Genomic DNA, 24720 nt, shown 5'->3' on the forward strand with positions numbered 1-24720 from the left:
TTTGATACCGCCCATTAACTGACCCCAAATCACTTTCAGCAATTCAGTAAATCAATTTAAGTAATTTAATCAATAGTATAGATATATGACTTGTGTTCCAAAAATATAGTTATAAATATTTAAAAACTATAGTTACATTTTTGTGAATTAATGGTTTCTTTCATATATTGAATGGAAATGTTTTTTAATTTCTCTGAAATAATACTACAGATCTTCATTCGTTAGAGCGTTCATTTTGTTCTTTTTCTTTTCCAATTATTGCTTTCCCAGTATTTATAATCATACGAAAACAGAGATAGTTGATGCAATTTTGAATTTTGGACATTAAAAGATGCTTTCTAGATAAGAATTCTTTAACAACTAATCCAATGCAGGATTGTCTCAGTTACAGTTTCTCTCATATTAATAAAATATTGTAAAAAGCGACCTTTCACATTTTCTTCGCAATTCCAATCAATTTCAATTCTTTCAAAATTATCTTTTACAGGTCACTATTAATCTAATCTTTCTACCTTCTCAAAAAGATTCAAATCATTTGGTCCAATTGTAAAGAAGTTATTCTATTCGAAGATTGCCTGAGTTTTAACTATTCATATAACGCATTCACTCAAAGTGTTATTATTTATCTGACAATTACTCTGTATTAATTAAATTGATGGAGATTTAAAAATAAAGTTTAAACATTTTTAATTAAAGTACAAACACTAGTAAGGTTCACAACAATAGTCCATTGGCTTTTTCTTGAAGCTACCAAAAATATGAACCAGGCAATCTTATTACATTTGGTACCTACCACATATGCTTGTAAATTTGAACAATATCTATTAAATGATACGAATTTAATCGGTTTCATTCTATTTCGAAGAAGAGTGCATTATTTTCATCTTGCACATCCATTTACCTTAGAATATCATTTTCGAAAACCCATAATTTCAGCAGACGTTTCTTCGATATCGATTGCATGTTACATATTTCTAATTCAAAAGATACTCATCTGCTTATTTAAAAGAACGATGAACTTCAAACTACTGAACAATTTATTTCGGTGACAAAAAGAAACAAGGTAGAATTATTCAACGATGAACTAACAAATGTATTCGTATGATGTTTCGAAATAATCGGAAGACGGGGACGCGATTCTCGGTGAATCGGTTTATAATTTTATTCTGGGTCAGTTACTCCGAGGCCATGGACAGTGACGAATAATAGATATTCTGTTGGTGATGGAGAGGAAGGAAGAGAAAAGTGGATAGAAGTCTCCGCGATAAATTCCAGCTATATTTTTCACGGTGGAACCGTCGTGCTTCCACGTCCTCATAACCGGCACAAATTGCACAAAAATACTACCACGTATAAATTGTGGGGAAATCGGCGCACGCCGACAGTCCCGGAACTCCCGGATCTAATTTGAGCGAAAGCCTTTTCCGCTCCTGACCATATCCTCTTCCCTGTATCGTGTACAGGCGACAAAAATGTCTCCATATTCATCTTTAAAAATGTCCGGTAGTTCAACTTGAGCTATTGTTTGATAGATAGGATCGATTATGAGATTCCTTTCCTGGATCGTCTTCGCGAATTCTTGCTTCTACCTCGACAAATAATACTCATTGCGCCACAGTGTAGTTAACGCAATTCGTCTAAATTTCTTTTGAACTGTAAATTAAAAATATTAGTTTGAGGCAATTATCCTGTGGAGTGGAAATTAAATAAGTAGGATAATTGAGAGGAAGTAAATAATAATAAACACGTGTATTATTGTGTATATATATATATGCACTTGTTTCTTATGCTTTTCATATTTTTAATAAAATAAAGAACTTTAATAGTAAGGTTTATTAAATATACTAATGGTAAGATATTGTACAGGTACATACGTATGTACATATATGTCAATAGTTGAGCTTATTTATCCCTTTGCATTAATTACATGCAACCTGACATCATACGCTTCGTATTCTCATTTCGATAAGCATTTTCAATTCTTGCTTTCAAATCGGGTAATCTAATGGTCAAGAATGAATACACAATGATACACATGTATCATACACGTCAATACACATATATTGAGTGGTATCCAAGTGGGGTGAATTTCCTGACGATGAGAGTACAAGGATGATATTCTAAGAATATTCTAAAGAAATTCTGTGAATTTATGATATGGTAATAAAAGATTAAATTATATAATTATTACATGTACGACCGTCTATGCATTCAGTAATAAAATGGGCAGTCAAGAGCAATTTATTATTTATATCATAATATATTTTAGTTGAAACAATGAACTTTTTGCATACTTTTGCACATAATTCAATAGAAAAGTATTGTCAATGTAACAGCAAGTACTGTACATTGGACACTTTATATTCTTTTCCATAAATATACGTTACGTGCATTTTTGCAAAATTTTCCGCAAATGCATAAACACGCACAACCTAAACACGATACGATACTTTGGTATTCATAAAATACAGAAGACGTTTTTGAATCAAATTTGTACATCAGTTATTACTCTGTTTCCGCTATTCAATTGTCTTAACTTCTATACTTCGCATCAACTTGTGTTTTAAATTTCAAACTTTAAGCTCAAATTGCCCTTAATAATACACTGGAAAGCGAAAGTTTCAAGTTCTCCTCCTATCTTTGTTAAAAAAAGCTCGATGAAATTGGTCCCTCGTTGACACCTTTTGCCGAGACATTATCAACGCGGCGGGCGATTTACAAAAGCGGCCGCAAAAGTTGGTTTTGAAAAGCTCGATCGGTCGCGAGTGTCCTGGACGGGCCGGTAGCTGGCCTATCGAGAAATTACCACTAACCAGCAAAGTTAGGAAAACAAGTGGACGAGGAGAAGTACGGGGAAGGTTCGATCAATTATCTGCACCTATGCCACGATAAACTTTCCAACTTCTCTGGATATCGACCGGCTCTTTTCTATTTGCCGATATTTCAGCCACGATAAAGGGAGAAAGAGGAAGAGAGGGAGAGAGAGTGAGAGAGAGAAAGAAAGAAAGAGGAAGAGGAAGAGGAAAAGAGAGACCGGGAGAAGATCTGATACGAGCCGGACTCGATAAAGGAATCTATTACCGCAAAGGAGGACGCGGACTGCCGAATTTTTCAGATTACAATGTAATGTTTCTTTATCTAGCCGAAAAAAGCCACTGTTCTCCTCTTCGGACGATGCCAGCAGCGAGTTTCTTTTCCGAGAAGATTTGTGGACTTTCGCGTGGCGACTTTTTTGGAAGCAACATCGGTGATGTCGGTTGTTCGCGTGTTAATATTAATTACCTTTGTCTGACATACTTGTCCGCGATCGCCAGGGTGATCTATGTCGTTACTCGTGGCAGATAAGTGGCAAGAAAATGTCCAAGTTTGAATTTTTTGGATCGCGTTATATGCATATTGTGTTATCTTTTGATTTGGAGATGGTAACAGGATATTGACAAATATGAATTTGTGCATAAGTATACGTCTACTTGTTTCACGTTTTATTTTCTCATTTTGAATTAAGATGTGCCTTTTTAAAAAATATTCTCCTTTTTTATCATAATCATATTTACTACCGATCATAAGTGTAAAGGCATTCCTTTATATTTTTTATATTTCTTTGTTATAATATTTCATTGTACAAATATATGGTAAATTTTTCAAAAAAGTTCTTTTTTTCAATTATTGTCGAAGTATAATCGTTTCTTCAGACAGTTTATAGCACATAATGTTCTTGCTATATTACGGATGTTCTTTAAATATTTCATGCGTGAAAAATTTGAATAGTAGGTATTTAGCCACATTGACTTTCTTCCATAAATTTGGTATTAACTATACAAAATAAAATTTAATACGTTGCATCATATTACAAACACGCTTTAAATATTATACATATTACGCAAAACGAATTACATATAAATTATTATTTACTGTTACAAACAAGAAAAATTAATTGATTTTTGTTATAGCGTGTCCTTTAAGAATAAGGTGATATATTGCTCCTAAACTTTGTATCAGTAGCATACATTTGATAAGAAATTTTCGATATATCGATATATCGTAATAGTAGAGATGTTAAGTGTGAAACTATGATGTAGTCTAAATACAGAATTATAAGTTATTATATACATTTTGCGCTAGAAAAAAATTATGCATTTTTGATTTGATAAATTTAAATACTGACGATGAAAAATAAAAGCATATAAAATGCGAAGAGATAAAGTATCATTTACAGACTAAAATTTACAGTGCTCATAATTTTAGTTTTTAAAATGAAGCGTATGAATGTATGTTTTAACAAATAGTAGAATATTGCAAATGCAAAAGTGTGGAATAATGATGGAACGTAGGAAATATGTAAATTTTAGGTTGAAACATTTACATAAAAAATTTCAAATTTTACCGTGAATTTTTTATTCACAGAAATAACCTAAAATATTTCAGAATTCCAAAATGTGTGATTGAAATAATGTAATTAAATCATACTATATTTTAAACACAAGTTTGTGAAATATACGCGTACTATAATTACAATGATTTGAAAGGTTACTGATAAATACTACAACTTAAGAATTAAATACCTATCAGAATGTGTTGAGAATATTTCCAACAGTAATAAATTTATTTATTAAATTTATTAATTATCAAAAATCGGAAGTGAGTACATATTTATAAACATGCTCACTATTTTTTCTTTTATAGTTACATGAATCAGTTGTAAATTTTATGTTTGTGAAATTTCAAGTTTCTAATAATAACAATTTCTGTTGTATTTTTTAAACTTAATTTAATATCTTTTATAATCAATGTGAATATTATTCATCAGATAAAACACAAATAAAAAGAAATGTAATTCGTGTATCAGTTATAAGTAAAATTATAAAAAAAAATAGTTAGTATTAAGTATAGTTAGTAATAAAAATCTCTTTTTTTTAATTCTTTTTTTAATGTTTCTATCGAGACAACGATCTACAGTGAGATCCGTTATAACGAGACGTGATAAAGTGCACGCGTACCGGGCGAAAATTCAAAGTCGATTTTCTCAAAAACAAAGCCTGAAACGAAAAATTTTTATTCCATATTTTCGACTTCTTTTTTCGCGTGGAATCACCCCCTTTCCGCTTGTACCACCAGTTACCAACCACCCTGTATATCAGCTAGCAAACTTCTGGTTACAAATAGTTAGAGAAAGAAAGAAATTTCTCCTGATTCGCATGGAAAACTTGTCGAAAACATCAGATGGATTTACGTTTTGACTATCATATTAGAATTCAACAAATTTTTATTATTACTAAATATGAATCTATCATTGATTCTGTCTATCATAAAACATCGACCGTAGTCTAAGCCAACAAAAAGCTATATCCAAATCAGTCAATAACATAGTGAGTCACATAATCAGTCACATAGTGAGCTAAAATAAAAGCAATACGCAAAAATAAATAAGCGCATAGAATATATGTAACCTTGCATATCCTCACTAATTGCAAAAATGAAAAAATTGGTATAGCGGTCGCTACCTTAAAAAGTAAAAAAGATGGAAGAAGGAAACGGGTAAAAGTACTTACGCAAAAGAGTCAGACATCAGAGCACGAATCGGTCGATCATGAAAGATCCGAGGTGGAACGCATCCGGGAATACCGTTTCCTCGCTATCGGAAACTAAGGAAATGGAGGGGAAACTGATTGGAACTGTTAACGTAAATACGTGAATCGATGTACGCGATCGGAAATCGGGATTAGTGAATTGGCTCACTGTTTCTCTCTTATACCCACTTCTATCGCTCTTTCTGTTATTCCCTTCTTCTCTTTTCCTCTCTCTTTCGCGCGGACTTCACCTTTTCCCTCTGTCTTTGGCTCCAACCCTATGCTAGCCCAGTGATTGTCCTTTGCTATTCATTTCTCCGTTTCTTCGTATTTCTTGTTTCCCCCCTTCAGTTCATTCAAGATCTCCCCTCAGACACTGTTGCCAGTTCACAGACAGTTGGAATTGAACGTTCGATCTTGCATTTGGCTACTAGTCTAGATTTCTGATTTGAGTGGTTGCAATCGAATGGAATCCGCTCTCTCGTACAGCTTGCTAACCTCCGGCCGAATTAACTGAATCTACTTGTCGCAGAATTACGCGCCAGCGAGCGTTGTATGCGTGCTGTTCCTCTCCACTCGCGATCTTTCGTCTTGTGCTTCTAACCTTAAGAAAGCTCCGTTTCTCATCTTTAAAACAGCTAATTTTGCGAAATGACTTCTGGATTTTGAAAATTTTTTAAGTAATGATGATTTAATCCTTATCCATTCTTTGTTTTTTCAACTAGTTTTGAGGTTTGAGATGTTTTACAACAAAAAAATCGAAACATTCATTTCCTTCAGGTCTTTTTTTTACAAAGGAGTTTATTGAGTCCAGAAAATACAGATTTTAAGTACATTATTCACAATAAACATGAATTTTTGCAATGGTATGTTAGGCAAAGGTACCGATACGCGGCGGTACGACGTAGCCATGCTGTATTATGTGTCAGCGCTTTACATTTTTCGTTGTATGATGCAGTTTTTGGGTTTAAGCCTCTATTTCGTTCAGGTCTCATCCATTCCTTATGACAATTTGATGTTTTGCAATGAATGTAGAAAATATGAACAAGCAAGAATGTAGGAAAATAAGTAGTAGATAAAGATGGAAAAAATTGTAGAAAACGAATGTATATATGGTGTATTATGTATTCTAACGACAAGACAGAAATAGGAAGTCGCTTCTTTGTATTTTGTATGCTGCTCAATTCTCAAATATTTTTGTACTTCGATTGATAGATTGATATGAGATGGATTGTTTGATGATTTAATATGAAGCGTGATTTGTGATGCTAAATAGATTTAATATATATAGCTTTCGTACTCATAATTGGGATAGGCTACTACTTTCTCGGAAGTTGTTATAATTCTCAGATTTTTGTTTCTTCAGAATCCTGATTGGCAGTACAAATATCGTATTATATTTATTTGTAGATGCTCTTTTAGAATTCTTACAATACAATAATTTTACGTAATGATAGATTTTATACTGAAAATTAAGGTAAATTTACTTTTTCTTTACGAATTGTTGGTTTTTGTAAATGATATAGAATAGTGAAGTAAAGGTGACTCGGTTGGACAGTTTATATAATACATTAAGATTTGAGCACCTGAATAAACAAAGACAAAAAGCAAAAGAAGAAGGGAGAAAGAAAGAAATCTTATGTTGCAACTAAAATTATTTTAAACTAAGTTGATAGATTCACGATATAAATTTTCCAAGAAAAAGTGTTGTCATTAAATTCGTAGTAAATCTTATTTTGCTGAACAGCTGAGAACCTAAAATTAATTACTTCCTATTCATATATTTTTATATATGTTTGAGTAGTATGATACCACTCTTTCATGGTAATATCATTCGCAACAAAAAATCAACGAAACTTTTGCAGGATTTGTCAGTAACAAATCATTCTAAAGATTATTGATTTATATACATATATAATTGATTGATTATAATACAATACATAATATCATATACAGTAACGAGTAAGAGTAACATCTAAAACAGGTCACCTGAATGACTTTGAAATCGTATGTTTCCTATCACTAATATTAGGTGTCCTGTTTTAGGTGCCTCGCCTAGTACAATTCATTCAGAATTCATTCAGAAAAGGTGTTACATTTATACTTCTAAATCTCTGATCCGCTAGTTACTAATAGTAGAATTTATTTAATTTATTACAATAAAAATTCAAGTTTGATGTTATAAATCAATTTGAAAAAAGTTTAATAACTCATGCCCTGATAAAAATTTTGCATTCGTATTAGAGTACATGTACACGGTAATTATACTTAATTTACGAAGGTTCGTAAATATTTCACGTTTTGCAGGCTTTTCGCTTGTAATATCGACGTGATTATTAATTGAATTTATAGTAATTAATGCATACGCCGGTAAAAATTAATCGTACGCGTATCATTTTTGGATTTTACTTTGAAAATTAAATTAAATCCAACAGTTCGATGATTCGCGTCGCGACAGTTTCATCAATTTCATTTCACCCTATCCAACAAGATTTTCAATGCATTGAAAAGTAAATGGAAAAACATTGAAAATAGCTATTCTGTCTTCTTTCCCTGTGTTAACTTCATGAAATATTCAAATTTTCGATGTTATATTACTCATTATAATTTTAACATTCGTATACCATATTCATAAAAATTGTTCTGAACTGATAAATTACTGACACTTTGTTTTTAATATCTAATGTGTACTCTACTTTAAAAACTACACTGACAGAGAAAAATCGCTTTTGGATTAAATTGCCACATACAGGATGAAAGCTTAATTAAATTATCTATCACAGTAAATATTTCATCCATCGAGTAATATTTTTGTTAATTTTTTGCAATCACGAATTAACTTTTAATATGGTAGCTTGTCTGAAATCATATTTCATTTTTCCTAATTTATTTTTTCGCAAAACTAAGGAAGTACTAGTTATAATCTTATATAGAACTCAAACTTTCAAATCTCAAGATTTATGCCTATTATTTTCGTCATCCAATGATTATGTTGATGAATTTTTTCTCACATAAAAGAAAGCATTATTTAGTAACTTTAATTAATTAATCTTATTTAACAACCTTAACGAACTTTATTTAATAACACTCCGCATTCTCAAAATGTCCACGTTTTCTGAATCTTACATTTCCTAATCTCTCTAATAAATCATGTGCAGCAAATTTTGCACAAAACGTCAATGTACTTACATTATTTTTATCATCAAATTACTATCGCCCTTCAATGTAGTTATTATATAATTCGTCTTTAAACAACAAATTCAAGTTTTCCAACACCTTCCATTTTTTAAATTTCCTAAATTTTTCACAAAATAAGGAAAATATATGTAATGAACGATACTGACACCCTCAAAGTCGAAAGAGAAAAGTTCGATCCAAGATACATATAGTGCATAACTGATTTTACATCCTAAAAAGTTTTGCAATTTATTTCCTCGCCGAGTCGTCTAATTAAAATCTCTTGTTGGAATCAATGAAAAGCACGTGAAGGGCGTTTTCTATCATTTCGCGATCTCCTGGCCAACGCACGACACGGGTAAACGGGACATACAGGTAAGCGGTTGTGCGATCGATCCCTCATTGATCGCCTAGCAAATGCTTTTTACGAAATTGACTTCGTCGATGGAATTGAATTAATGTGTACCGAGATGTTCGTGCAGATTGCTGGGATGGTCTTGTTGGTAGTCTTGGCCGATCGCTTGTGTCGGCCACTATCTAATTACCTTAGAGCATAAACGTCAGCGACACAAAGCGATGTTGAAAACTGCCCTCGTATCAGTGTTTCAATATCGTTAACATCGCCACTACTGTAGCAGGGGAACTGATAAAAACTGACTGCTTTCGGAAATACTTCGACAATGACAGATTATCTTGATTTCCTACGTTTCAGTGTTTCGAATGATTAAATAAGTGAATTTTATTCTTAACTGTTGATTCTACCATATAAATTAGTCATTATCAATATCTATGTATATACAATAATATCTGAACAATATGTTATATTGGAACTAGGAGATGAACACAATAAGTGACATTTTCTATTTTTTATAAGGGTTATTTAATTTTAAACTTTTGTATATCTTATCATTCATAGTTATTTTATATTAAAATATCCCTTTTTAGATGTAAAATTAGACTAACAGAAAAGTGTCAGCGATATGTATTTCTGTGACATTTTCTTATGATGTTCATATATTACATGTAATGTAATTGTTATATTAATGTATATCATCTTATGCATAATGATTTGTATCATTAATATTCTTTGTAAAAATGTAGCACAATTAATTTTGTAGTGTATTAAAATTAAGAAATGTTACTTATTGAGAAAATAGCCAAAGAACTGATCTTTTTGCAGCACTATTCAGGAATAATTATTCTAAAAATTCTAGGTACAAGACAGAGTAAATAGGTAAAATAGGAATCAAGATATTCATGATCATCAGTTTTTATGATCATTATTTATGTGGTAGTAAAAAAAGAAAAGAAATTCTTCCCTTCGTCTGTCTTTAGATAATAATATTATTTCACTGTTTGGAAATATTTAACCATAAAGAATTTGGAAAAATTATGTTAAGTATAATATTTTTTATATAAAGATGATATTTGATATTATTAATATTATGCTATCAAGATGAATATTTCTTTATAAAACTATGAAACTCGTCTATATGACTTCAAGTTACTATACAGAGTATGTCATTTGAATCTTCCTAGACAAATATCTCGAAAGATATGAGACATATAAAAAGATGTTTTAAATAAAAGTTGTAGCATATTGAGTTGCAACAAATTGTGTTATCGCCTATTTGACATTGTGATGACATTGAGGAATCTTTTAAATTCGACTTCAAATTTTTTAATTGGAGTCTATATTTTCAAGTATATCGTCTTATGGTTGACATCAAGATACTTTCAAAATATTACCTAAACATATTTTTTGTATAAGCCGTTCTCGAGATATGATTCTTGGAATTCAGTTATTAAATTAAACTTTTAGACAAATGATGGTGGTTTAGAGCTATTGTTTTCGTACTTACGACGATAAAACAGCTCTATTTTCTTTTTCTGAAAAGAGAAGAGGTTTAGCACCACAACTGTGCTGCATATGGAACGCGCGGTTTTTGAATGTCCGCAAACCGCAACTTTAGTGTCTACTTCCTCTCCATAAAGAAGAGTTTTAGAAGGACAGTGTATACTGACAAGACAAAAACCACATCCTCCGCATTAAAAACAAGTTTCCGTTTCCTTCCGTTCGTGTTCCACTACGATTTGACGAAATTTTCATCGTTATATATATGCTTTAATATTTTGCGTGTTTCTTGTTTCTATTTCTTTCTTTGTGTATGATTCTATGCATTTTTAAAAACGTAATTAGGAATTATCTATTTCGTGTAATCACTTCTTTATTCAATATTCAAAATTGAAGAGCTTTCTGAAAGGACCTAATACTAGTATGTATCGAATACTTGATTCATGAAGAAAATCGACTAAGAAATTAAGAATTATCTACTTTTAGAACTCCTTAATATTTGTAATGTACAATATATTTAGGTATCCGTGTTTTGAAATTAACACAATTAAATAATATGAGTCTCTTAAGAAATGGGAAGGTTTGCTTTTGAACATAACGCTTACATAACATATCTTACGTCCTAATCTTAATATCTTTTCTTAAGCAAGCTTATGAACAGAAAAGATCCTATGAATTTGTCGTATATACATACATATCATGTATACTATATTTTATACAACTATTTATTCTAATTAGATAACTATCTATTCTACAATTTATCCTTAAATTAATATAAATATAATCTATCCTTTTTGAAGAAGAGAAAAATAAATTGTTTCCTGATCATTTCAAACATGGCATATTTTACCCCTCAATAAACCAATTACAAAAGATTTAATAAGCAATAATTTAAATTAAAGACATAAACTCGATAAATATTTAGTATCTAATACATTTAATACCTATGTATATATAAATTGAAAGTTTTTGGGTGGATTTATAAGTTTTCGGACAACCTAATAGATGTAAAAATCTGAACGAAAAAAGTAAGTTACTGAACTTATTAAAATTTATTCTCAAAACATCTGTTAAAGTATGTCAAAATATGCGAAAACGTGCAATTGTACAATGTTAAAATTCCAATCGTGTTTAGTCGAAATAAATCATAGTGCACTTGTGCAAGGTTGGAGCGTGCATGCAAGAAACTTCAGAAATGATAGAAGCTCATGGGTGGACATGATTTAAAAATGAATTCGATGACAGTGAATCGATCGTGGACAGACTCGCCAGCCAGCCCATCTTTATGCTCACATGCGAATGAAAAATTAAAGCATTCGTGTCAGATTTGACTAACGATCGTGGTTTATTATTCAAATTGGTGCTTGTCTTGACCACTGTCATTGCGAATGCTCTGTGATGAATTGCATCGAAGAGGTAAAATATGTACGTGTTTAAAAAGTTCAGGTGAGGTTATAGAAATCTTCTAAATTTAAAGATACCGGGACACTAATTAATTCTTATTGATAGTCAAACAGTTTATGCAATGATTATGTATCATACATTTTAAAAAACATTTTATTACATATTGTCGGTTTCTTAGAAAAATGAAATAACTAAAAAAAATATGTTGTGGAAGATATTGGTTTGAACTAAAGTTCGAAGTAGAAAATTATTAATTATTACTTATTTAACAAGGAACCTATTTTTCTTTCTATTTTAGTTTGAATGATACCTTTTAATTTTTAGAGGTTTCTAGTAAAATATTGTTTGTGTACGTGTAGTGCTTAATATTTAGAAAGACGTAAGACAACACTATTGTTATCGTAATATTATTTTTATTAAATAATGTAATTTTATTTGATAGTCCTATCCTAGTAAAATGGTTCATTCTTATAACTACGGTACATTTTTATAATCCGCTAGGTCTACAACCTACAAACTACATAAACAAATTTTGTTCGAAAACATTAAACTCGAAGTGTAAACTATTCGAATAGGAAGATATAATAAATAGTAATTAACATTTACATAAATACTCCTTTAGTCTCAGTCATCATAATCTTCATTACACGTCACAAACCAATAAAAAAAAAAAATAAATCTTAATCAACGATTTGGATATTTCTATTATCTAAGATATGTACAATTAACATTAATTAAATAAATTGAACCAAAGAAATCTCGTTCTTTTTCTCTACTTATTTGCGATTACCTATTAGAAAAGTTTTCTAGAAATAAACACTGGTTCTGCATCGTCTTATCATCCGTGCACAAAAGGCTTCTTCTTTTTTCATTTCATAGCGTAATATTTTATTCTGATTTCTATCATATATTAATTATGTGACAGCATATGTAATTACGTGACGTGAACAGTTTACTTTCTCTTTGGACAAGGTTAGAAAATAGACAATTTAAAAGACTATCATAATTTTTTATTGATTTAGCAAGCATATAAAATACTGGCTTTCTGCAAAATATATATGTGTGTATGTACTTCTGTGTTACCTGGAAGTTCCATATTTATGTTCTTATATTTTTTAATTGCTACTTTATTCTTTTTTCCATTACACTGTTATAGAACGTTATTGCACTATTGTTGTACAGTGCACACATGTACTTGATATATTTATATTAATTATTAATTTCTCAATTTCTGGATTGAAATAAGAAACCATAATTAATTAGATTCTTTTTTACGTTAAGAAATAAAATTTCAGTAATAAATAAAATTCACTTTTGTAAATCATAATATGCAACAGTAAATTTCCATTAGATTCGCCTATTTATATACTCAACACTGCACCCTTTCATTTCACCACAAAAATGAAAGATCGAAAGAATTTAGAACAATATAGCTTACCCAAAATTTGCCAATAACCAGTCTCGTAAGAACAAATACCAAGATACGAGGTTAATACCGCTGTCTTAGCAGTGCAGCGCATCGTTCCAGAATGGTTAATTTCTACGGTATGTAATTTTTTGGTGGTCATCGATTCGGGGTCGAGTACAGGCGCGAATACTTAAACGAGCAGTGGTTCGCACTTTTGTTGCGAAGAAACGAGAGGGACTTTCGAATTGGCTTATCGCATCATCCTGCGAAAGATAGTGGACATTCCACGACCAGGACAAGTAAGTATATGCTCTATAAATTGCGCGTTATACAGTCCATTCGGGAACGAGATAACCAGGTTCGGTTGTCCGTGGTGCGATTGGTCCTCTTCATCGCTTCGTTCCTTTCGCCTTGGCAACGGGGGTCGTTTCCGCGGACTTTATGCGGTTTTTGACGAAAGTACCGGGAGTCTGTGACCATCAGAATCGACGAGCAATTCTTCGATAGAGCACGTCCTTGAATGGCCTCTTGTCCCTTTCGTTCCGGATCGTTCCGTCGCTGCGAAAAGTATCCAGATATGCAACCAGGTTGTCCACCATAAAATTACGCCATTCGCCTAAACCGGTGCCGATATTAGAAAATCAGGCTTTCACCAACCGAGCACCCTGCTTCTTGCTTTTCGTTTTTCGAGATGGTCGCTTTTTGGCAATGTTTCGATCTTGAAATTTGTATGAACTTGTTATATCAAATAATACTAATAGAATACTAGTAGCTGAACTCGATCATAACTGTATTTCAAACGAAGTTAGAAAAACTTAATACAGGAAGATTTTGCATTACTTAACGCATCAATAACTTTTGATGGATTATTGACATTACTATAAGAATTGGCATTACTAGAACTACAATAATAAGGAGGCAAAACTATTTGAATTGAAGGAATCGAAGGGAATTTTTGCATGCTCGATGTTGTATATCATACACAATGAGTAAAATTGATTTCAACTGGTGCATTTGTTTTTTATACAAAACTATCCAAAAAAATATATTTTTATAATTAATAGAAACATAATTTTATCATAAGCCAAAAATTTCAGACGGGAAAGGATTAAAACGAAAGGGAAGTTGAAATTACTATTGTTGTCAATAACGCGATTTAACTCTACTTACTTTACATCCTATTAATCAATATCAAACTTATGAGTCTCGGCTATTGATTCGTGACTTGTTTCATTTCGTTGACGTGTGACTAACACGCATCATTTTTTTTAACACGTTTCTTTTAGATCTTAACTGATGTAACACAATATCTCCAAGGAGTAAGCACGTTTACATCTCCGTAGTGATAATTAACTGCTCTATAAATCGTTCGATCGCAGTGTGTCAAGCTTTTGTTTTTCAAATGACTCACGATTTTTACACCTATCTTGAGTTTTTATATCTTGGTATCTCATAGATCTTTATGACTGAACTCTTCCAACATTTCCTTCAGTGTTCAATCTTTAAACAATTAACCATTCCTGGAATCGATCATCTTGAATTATCTCGTCTAATGAAAAGGAACATTCAGATATATCGTGGCAAAAGTATAGATCGCTTTATTTCAGAAGTCCACAGTTTTTTGTCGTTATGTCTTCAACAGAATGGATACCATTAACGTTGAAAGTCTGGCCATCGATTTTACCAATAAAATCTAAGTTTCGTTTTGCCTCGATACTACGTAGTCTGGCGATTTCGTTCTTTTTACGAGTTGGTACACGTTATTCCATGCGCGTGTGTATGTGTGAGCGCAAGCGTTTCTATATTTCAATAACAGGAACAAAGTCTGGCAACCGTCATATCGCGACTGATTTTAACTACACTTCTCGTTCATTGTACTAATCAAAGAAAAAGTTTTCCCCGACAACCGTTGTCTTTTTATTTCCTTCTTTTGTTGCTGCGCCCGTTGCGTTTGTTCAATTCTCCTCCCATTTTCGATTCTCTTTTTTTGTTACGATATCTTTTGATGTGTACACTTGTTAAATATTATTTGATACAAAGACTGTAAAAATGAAAAATCTATATTGTAATGTACGTTACGTCTGAAATGTCAAAAGAAAGGTATATTATTCGATTACATTGAAAATATGTCCGACAATTCTGAAAATTCTACGTTACATTCAATTACATTAAATTACATAATTGTATATGAAGAATGATTTAATCGGAATTCTAATGTTATAAGAAAAAGTCTAATATTAATATTAATTCATGTATTCGTAATATTCATAACATTGACATTTTAATAATAATTGCCTACATATATGAACATGAACGAAAACAAGAAGTAGATACCCAGTGTACATACTGCAGACTGAAAATTTATAATTACTTTGTTTTCAGCTTTATCGATATTCAATTGCTTATGTTATTAATTCGAAATTAATGTGTCACAAAAAGAGAACTTCAAAAGTTTTCTCCTTTCTAAATGATACGATGTTACACAACTTTGTCATAATATATATAATTTCATCAACCTTCATCGTCATCGCTAATATCACATATTAAAAATCTTACATTCTTACGTATAATTCATTTAGTTTTAACTGAAAATTAAAGAAAGGATATAGCATTGATGCGAATAATATGTTCCGCAATAAAGGGGCGAGATGGTTTGCTGAAAAGTCGAAGAACAAATTCTTGCCGGTTCATTCGTCTCTTCTTGTCGCGTCCCCATCAGGACTCGAATGGTCGGGATCGATTTGAAAATCGGAATAGCGGCGCCAAAAATGTCTTCATCTTCCAAGTGTACCGCCGATAAAGGCAGGGAAATGATAGGGCTGTAAACTCTCGCTGTATAACCCGCGACTGGATGACTCGAATAGCTAGATCGCCATCGTAGAACCCTACGACGAGTCCGTCACCCAGTGAAAAGGTAAAAGGAATCAACGATGTGAATCGATCGTAAAAGCATCGACATTGGTACTCGCGAAGTGCAACCACCCTGTCGATAAATACTTTAGAGTTTAGCTTCTCCGATCCGCTGTTCTCCAATCTTTGTACGTATTCGATTGTGCCGACGGAACGATCGGTCAAGACTCAAGAGCAGTGACCGCAGTAAAGACAGGAAACGCTATGGTGTAATAAAAGTAATGAGCTACACTGTTTGCAGGTCTATTCACCGGTGAATCCATTTAAACGTCAAATCAGACTATCAAGATACGAGTACGATACGCGATACCGTTTTATTGCGACTAACTAAGAGTTAGTTAGCTCAGTTATTTAGGATCCATGAATTGAGAGTCTTGAGAACGTGTCTTGGAATAAAAAATTTTGGCGATGGGTAATTTTATGTAGAGTGAAATCGTTTCGTGATGCACGATCGTTGTGTTCGGAGTGAAAGTGTTTCATTTAGATTTTATGATTCTATTATGTTGCGATGTACGAAGGCCACATGGGAAAATATAATAGGGCCATTCCTGTTGATATTTTTACTTTTATGTTACAACGAAGTAGCGACTACAAAAAATATCTTCATACGAAATGGTTAAACAAGAGAATAACCCGATAAATTAATAAATTCGAAGATATTATCAGCAGTTTGAAAATTGGTGACAAATTCAGAATGTTTTCTAAGAAATTAATAACATTAGCATAGTTATTACGTTAGCATGATTTAATTAATATTAGTCAGGATAATTTATGTTGATAAATATTTTGTTCATGTCCAGGAAGATGACAAAAACAAATATTTAATTCCAAAATCAAATAAAAATAGGTCTGATATGGAATTGACAATGGAAATGAGTTGACAATGTATTGAGTTTTAAAATACTATTCGATAAAAGAAGAAAAGTTTATAATTTTCTCTTATGACCTTTATATGAGATGTCCGATTTCATAAAATGAAGAATTTGTTTGTTTTTCAGTAGAGTTTTCTTTTTATTAATAGAAATACAGTTTATTTAAAATTGATATATATTTTTTTATAGAGATACAATGTCTCTAGTACTGTTTTTGACAAATATTTTTCCATTAGATTTTGTAAAACACTGCAAGTTTAGTTGCATCCTCTTCAAAGATCAAAATCATTAACAATCATATTGTATAGTACCTATAATGTGTAGCTTTCGTCACAAGCTTGGTTTCAACGACCAAACTTATAATAGAAAATGTTTCGAATTTCGTGCTTATTGATTATATCGTTACAAAGAAAATCCTAAATAATTTTCAATACTATTTTAAACAAAATATATATACAATGAAAGAACATAGATCGATATCCAATTTTACGTGAATTACAATGCATGTAAACAATATATGTATGTATTTCGCGATCCAGTCTGGCTAGCGAATTTGTAACTCGACATTTCATATGGTAGATAGAATTTAATATAGATATTTAAGGAATTTTTATCTATATCTTGTTTAATTTATAGTTTGCTGCTTTTGTACGAAGAGAAGTTATATGAAAATAAAGTGTGAATATCAATGAATAAAATAAGTGAGCACGATAATATTTCATGAAGGAGAAGGCTAACGAAGAATGGTATCAAAGCTATCTCCTTTTTAGAGTATTGGTACTTTTTCGTGATACAAAATAGCTAATAATTTTTCTTAGAACGCGTATATATTTATATACCTTCCTTTCGTAATGGAGTCTATTACATTCTTAAATTATTATCTAATTTTAATATTCTTTATATATTTATTTCTCGTTGAATTAGCTTTTTTGTATGTGATAATATATTTGTTGTATACTATTGAGAATTTTTGCATATGGTTTATATCAGACTAAAATATTACATATAAAATACAAAATATCTACGCTATAAATTGGAATATACTATCTAAATTTTTTAGATACAATGTACATAAATTAGTAAGAATAAACGTATCCATTAAATAATTAATTGAATAATTAATCTTTAAATCCTTTAAATCTTCGAAAACGACATACAATTATTTTTTTCTTCAAATTTCATTTGCTTCAATAACACAGTAAAAATCACAAATTACAAAGAGATCTTAAACTTTTTTAACAATGAAACATTTATTCTAAATTCAGATCAAATTTATCTGTATATAATATTCGATCACAAAATCGAGAAGTTCGAATTGCGAATCACGAATCGTGCGGAATAAAATCTGCATTTCCAGCAGATACTACTCGCGGAACGATGGCACTGGGGGCAGATTCTTGTAATTTCGGAAAGTTCGTACGCGTCCGGAGAACGAAGAAGCATCAATTTTGCAAAAGTAATTTTTATTTGCCGCGGTATCGTGCCATCGGCTGCTTACGTAAAAGCTTTCTTCTCCGGGCTGCTTTGTGCATATACGCGCTCGCGTAGGAGATACTGCTATGGGACGAAGACGAAAGAAAATTGTTATCGCTTCTCAACGCTACTTTCATATTAGGGTAGAAGCTTTCCGAAATTTTTGGGAGGAAGAAGGGCTCGGGTGACTACGTCGATTCAATTTGCCTAATGAACAAGCCCGGCTTAAACCGTCTCTGTCTACGGAGCACAATAAAACGTGGCTCTCATGACTCACTCTTCGGAATCGATTTTGTACATGGTATAAAACTACTCTCTCTCCCTCTCTTTCTCTCTATCTGACAATGCGAACGCTTCGCGTGGAGTTCGCTCGGTCGCGTCGGTCATAGCATTACGCGTGCGAGAAAGTAAGACAGTAAAGGGAACTGGTATTGAGATATCGCGTGGGAGGGGCAGTGGGTACTGCTAGGTGATCGTAAATTTCAGCGAAATTGAAATTATAAAGTTGCTGTAAAAGCGGCGCGGAAAGATTTCGACGAATGATAAGTCCTTTAATTTTACCTCTTGGATTTATTACGTTCGAACATGAGTAAGAATTTTCGAGACGTTATGGTTAAGTATTCTATGGAAGAAAGATGATCCATATAAAATTTATTTGATACATTCTGTATTATATACGATTTAAGTGCTGTGTCACGATGTTCATACAGAAAAAGCTATAAATAATATATTTTATAAGACCGTTTAAATTTTTCATATTTTTATTCTTAATTTCGTATAGTATTGTTAGTTATTAATTGGTATATCTGGATATTAATTCCTTTCCTCCTAGATATAATCGTCAAATAAGATTATATTTACTTATAGGTAATATATACGTATAGAAAATGCTTATCATCATCAATCAAATAATATTTTTAACGAATTATTTAGGTATCGTGTAATTTATATTAGTACTGTTTAATTATCTCTTGAAAACAAGACGTTTAAATTATTCTGTTTCAAGTAATAGTTTCAAATTAAATCAATTTTGTATTTGAAATGAGAATTTTCCTAATTTATATATATGCGCATTAAATTCCTACTATCTAGAATTTACTCTAAAACTTGCACGTTTCTGTTTGTTTATAGAACTCCATAAGACACAATCTGTCATTACACAGCAGATTTATGCGAGTGCAGAACGAGGGTACTGGAAAGAGTTCCTGGTGGATGATCAATCGCGACGCGAAACCAGGCAAGTCGCGTAGAAGGTAAGTCGTTGTTCATTTTGTGAATGATTCGTCGTTGTCACGGTGCACACACAGACCACGAACTTCGTTGATGTGTCACAGGGCAATAACCATGGAGACTAGCAAATTTGAGAAACGACGTGGCAGGGTGAGGAAGAAGATCGAGGCGCTAAGAAACGGGGGGTTGCAAACTGACGCAACGCCTAGCCCCAGTAATAGCGTGAATGAGGGGTTGGATCTCTTCCCGGATAGTCCTCTTCAACCTGGCAGTGGATTTCAACTTTCACCTGATTTTCGGTATGTCTATATTTGAGTTTGATTTGCATTATTTTCATTACGTTCGGAATTTTATAGTAGCTCCGTGTTTGATCGTTTTCTTCTTTTATGCTTTAGTCTGAACTATTTGGCTAAGAATTATGATAAATTAGTTAGTTATTGTATTGAACTATTGTTTGATCTCTGAGAAACGATTGATTCTATTGTTAATGAATTTAAACAAGACCATTTATCTTTGATATTCTTTCTTTTAAAACAATCTTTCTTCTCTTAACCCTTAAATCTTATTGTGGCATTTTGTACTACCTAGAGGTCATAAATATTAGTCAAGTTATAAACTATTATAACTTGGTTTTAAATAGTACACGAATAGACTGCGGATATTTATACATTTATAGAAGTTATATATTATATATTTATAGAAGTATGTATAAACGTGCTCATTACGCTAAATATGCAAACATGGACAAAATATATTCAAATTATATTTAGTAGAAGTTTTAATTACTAAATTAAATATATTGGTTTGTTTATATATTTACAATTTTTCTAAACAACTGGGAAATAAAAATTTAGCACATTAACGAAATACTTAATACAAACAATAAGAATTTCTGCTTACGTTCTATTACTTTAATTATGTTCATAAAAATATGAATTTGCATAAACATTAACAATTTACGTATAATGACAGATATATATTTCGATAATCCACAACCTTAAATTGAATTCTATAATTATGACTTTAAAGTCAGATAAATTCATTATTGAGATATCTCAGAATCCTATCAGACAGTTAAGCATTCTCATCTCACTACTATAGTTAAAAGACAAATAAAATTCTATTTCCCTTTGATAGGAATGTATTTATTTGCATCATCATGATAGAATTGCTGTGAAGTATTTGTGTACAATAGTTTAATACTTAATTTTATTTTCACAGATTTTGTGAGATATGAAAAAATTAATACTTATGTATTATTATTATTTATCACTAATTACTTTATGTTTTATAAAAGCAGTTCAATATTATAACGGAAAAGTAATTATACTTTTTATCATGTGGTATGAATGAAAAATGAATAGAAAATATTTATCTTAGCCAATTGGTTGTTAACCTTTCAATTGAATTTTATAACGTGAATTTTTCGAAGAATAAGATTCATTTTATAATTTATTAATATAGATGTTGCCTGGATTTTAATATTTTTATGCAAGAAATTGTCAAACATTTTCATGGAACTTGTCTATATTCGATATCTAAAAATATTCTATGATTACAATAACAGATTATTGTCTTAACAATTTATCTACGCTTTACCCTATTAACAAATCAGCGATTCATAATTAAAGAGAGACTATAAGAATTTCATAAACATAATTAATTCAAATGTTCTTCCTTAAAATGAGGATTTGTCAATGTTATATTTTAAAATTATTTTTATAAGTGCTTGAAAATTTAATTAATGAAGTTTGAAATAAAATTTCTTATTCGAATTTAATGCGCTGTTCTGATGTTTTACTAAACGAATTTCCTATTACTCTCTTAAGTACATGCTTTATTTAAAGCCCAATTTTAGAACGTTTCTTCTTTCATTTATCTTGTTCATTGTTAATCGTATTTAATTAGTCGTGCCAATCATCTTCAGTTATTATAAAATATAAAATTATAAAATACTTCCATCGCTGCTTTAAAAAAAAATTGTTTCTGAAGTTACCACTTTGCCATTCATTCTTTTTTTCATTTACTTATATCGTTCAATTTAATTCAGTCCAAAATTTGACATAAATACATTTGATGCAAGTAGAAATACATGGTATTCTGAAATAATTCATCTCTGAAATATTATTTTACATACATTTTACATGAAATTTTGAAGCAATATGTCATTGACTATATTTATTTGTTGTTAACTCAAGTTAAATATTTTATACTTTTATCTTAGTACTTATTTAAAATGTTTAGTGTTAAATGAGCGCAATTTTCTGAATAATAAATACTAATAAATGAAGCCATTGCTATACAACTCACGCATATAATGATCTGTTTTTGCAGAGAAATAAAATTAACTTTCATAAATAAAAGTTTGACGAATATGGCATTATAAATTATGTACATATGCAAAAAATAATAATAAAATAAATTAATGATATAAATAAAAATTTCAATATAACTTTGAGAAATAAATACAAGAATATAAAATAAAATAACAATGTTGCAAATCAAACATTAAAAATAATCTTTTACACATTTTGACTTTACAACTTTTGATATAAAATTGCTGTTTAAATTTGATATAAAATTCCATGCAAAATTGAACACATCAATTGATTATTTGCTAATTATTATGTATTCTGAAATTGATATTTAACTATTAATGATATTACTTTTATTGAAATATTAATCAACATTAATCCAATTGAAAGGTTAATGCAACTTTATATCTCGTGTTTACTTCAAATGTTTTTATCATTAAAATATTTATACTTAAATTAGACACAATCGTAATGTATTATACAAAGTAAATATATTTTTTGTTTTTCATTCATTATGCTTACTTTTAAAAAATATCGCGTATTATTTACAAATTATTTGCATTACAAATTGCTCGATATTGAATACAATTCTTATATTTATTTTTGTATAACACATAGTTAAAAATATCAGCTGCAATGCGCGCTATTAGCAAGAAGTACAAAACCACTATTTTATATTACGCTTTTGTACTAATCGTAAACTACACATAATGCACCACTCTTGCTTTATAAATAGTTTTGCAAAGTATATCATAGAATATATGTACGTATCATTGGATTATGTAATAAGTTCGTATTTCCGTCCGTGTTTCTTCAAAAATACGTAAAAGTTTGTTAGTTTGTTATAAAATCTATTTGATCAACGATGTGTGTATGTATCTTCTTATTTTATTATCCTTTGTTTTCTATACGATCACTTCAAATCCTATCGTCTATCCTTTTATTAAAAAATTTCGATATGTGTACTTTTACATTCTTTAAAATATTTAATGATTGCTTGTATAAAAGTACTTCAAATACTAAAATAATTAACATAGTAATGAATAATGCACTAAATTTTCCAATAATTTTAAATACATACACACATATCGCAAAATCTAATATTTTTGCTATATCTTGAAAGAAATCTGTTTGTTGTAACAAATAATTCTTTTACTAAATATTCAGGACTTTTTCGTATTACTTACACAAACTTTGTTCGTATCTCTGATTCATGTAGCGTTTATGTAAGTTCTATAAGTTCTATAAAATATCGTAGTTCGTAGATTAACAAAGCAATATGTAAGATAATTTACGTTTATCAGTAACATCTATATATTTTTTCATTGATTCTTAATGGATTAAATAATTCAATTATGTTATAATGAATATAGCAAGAATAATAATAGGAAAAAATATAACAGAGATACTGATACTAAAACATAATTATGGAAATATATATAAATATTATTTGTCCTATGTTGTCCATTGCAATTGTCACAAATAACGTTGTTATTGAGTAATATTCCTCCAAACATGACATTGAAAAGGGAATAAACTTATTACATAATCTAATATTCGTGGCCTCTTTCACTATCTTGCGTATTAGTTTATACTTTGATATCTGCACATTTAAAATACATTTGAACTATTTTTTATTCGAGTCCTCGAGCTTCAAGCAATGCCTCATCCTGTGGTCGATTAAGTCCAATCCCGGCGATCCCTGGGAAACCGGAATGGACACCAACATACACACCCTCTTATAGCCCAGAACAATTAGGTACGCACTACAATTTCATATATGTTTCTCTTTTTCTTTCGCCAGCGTTTACCGTTTATCTTGTACCAGTATTATTTTTTTTCTTTTCTACTGCACTTTCAATACACGCCCAGCATGATTGAGATGTCGAAAGTTTGGTACGCGAAGCTTAGATAGCTCAGCGCTTTCTTACGCGTTAGACAGTAATTTTAGTCAATTTTGTATTTTGATTATAATCCCAGTATACTGTCCTTTTATGATTATGTGAAAGTGGAGGCTACAAGTTTTGGTTGTTCAAGGTTATTGAGTAATCGGTTTTATCACAATGTTTGACAGTTGTCTATCTTTTTATTACATATTTGCTTTATATAGATATATGAATACTGTAATATATCGTTAACTGCACAAATTACACTTAATTAGTAAGAATTGGTAAGAATGCCAATTGATTCATAGAGACATTTTTGTAAAGTCATATTAATAAACGATTTTAGATTTGAAACAAAATTTTCAGAGATATCAAAAAACACCGTGCAATAACATTTTTAAATAATTGAATAATTTGAGAATATAGTGACGTATAGAAAGTGATGTAAAAATTTTGTATACAGTGAAAATATCATATACAATATGGTTAATTATTATTCCATAGATACAGATGTCATACTTCACTTCACTTTCATCGTAAATATTAAGTAAATGTACGTTGCTATCGTTATATAATTCTTTATTACAATGACGAATATTTCCTTAATTTATATTGATTATAAT

General features: G+C 30.7%; 1 protein-coding gene across 3 annotated transcripts in view; it reads left to right on the forward strand.

Annotated features, from left to right (window-relative positions):
* LOC117212934 (forkhead box protein O) overlaps positions 1-24720 on the forward strand; it is a 296038-nt gene that overhangs the window by 157362 nt on the left and 113956 nt on the right. For all 3 annotated transcript variants that reach the window (XR_004488559.1, XR_004488560.1, XM_033458083.1), the window contains exons 2-4: positions 19798-19919; positions 20001-20195; positions 23855-23970. Coding sequence is in view for 1 of the 3 variants with exons in the window: in XM_033458083.1 (XP_033313974.1) it covers positions 19798-19919; positions 20001-20195; positions 23855-23970 (433 nt within the window). In the remaining 2 variants the exon portion in view is untranslated. The remainder of the gene's footprint in view (positions 1-19797; positions 19920-20000; positions 20196-23854; positions 23971-24720) is intronic.

Source organism: Bombus bifarius, unplaced genomic scaffold (genome assembly GCF_011952205.1).
Source record: "Bombus bifarius isolate JDL3187 unplaced genomic scaffold, Bbif_JDL3187 scf7180000008418, whole genome shotgun sequence".
In the NCBI taxonomy this organism is placed as follows: Eukaryota; Metazoa; Arthropoda; class Insecta; order Hymenoptera; family Apidae; genus Bombus; species Bombus bifarius.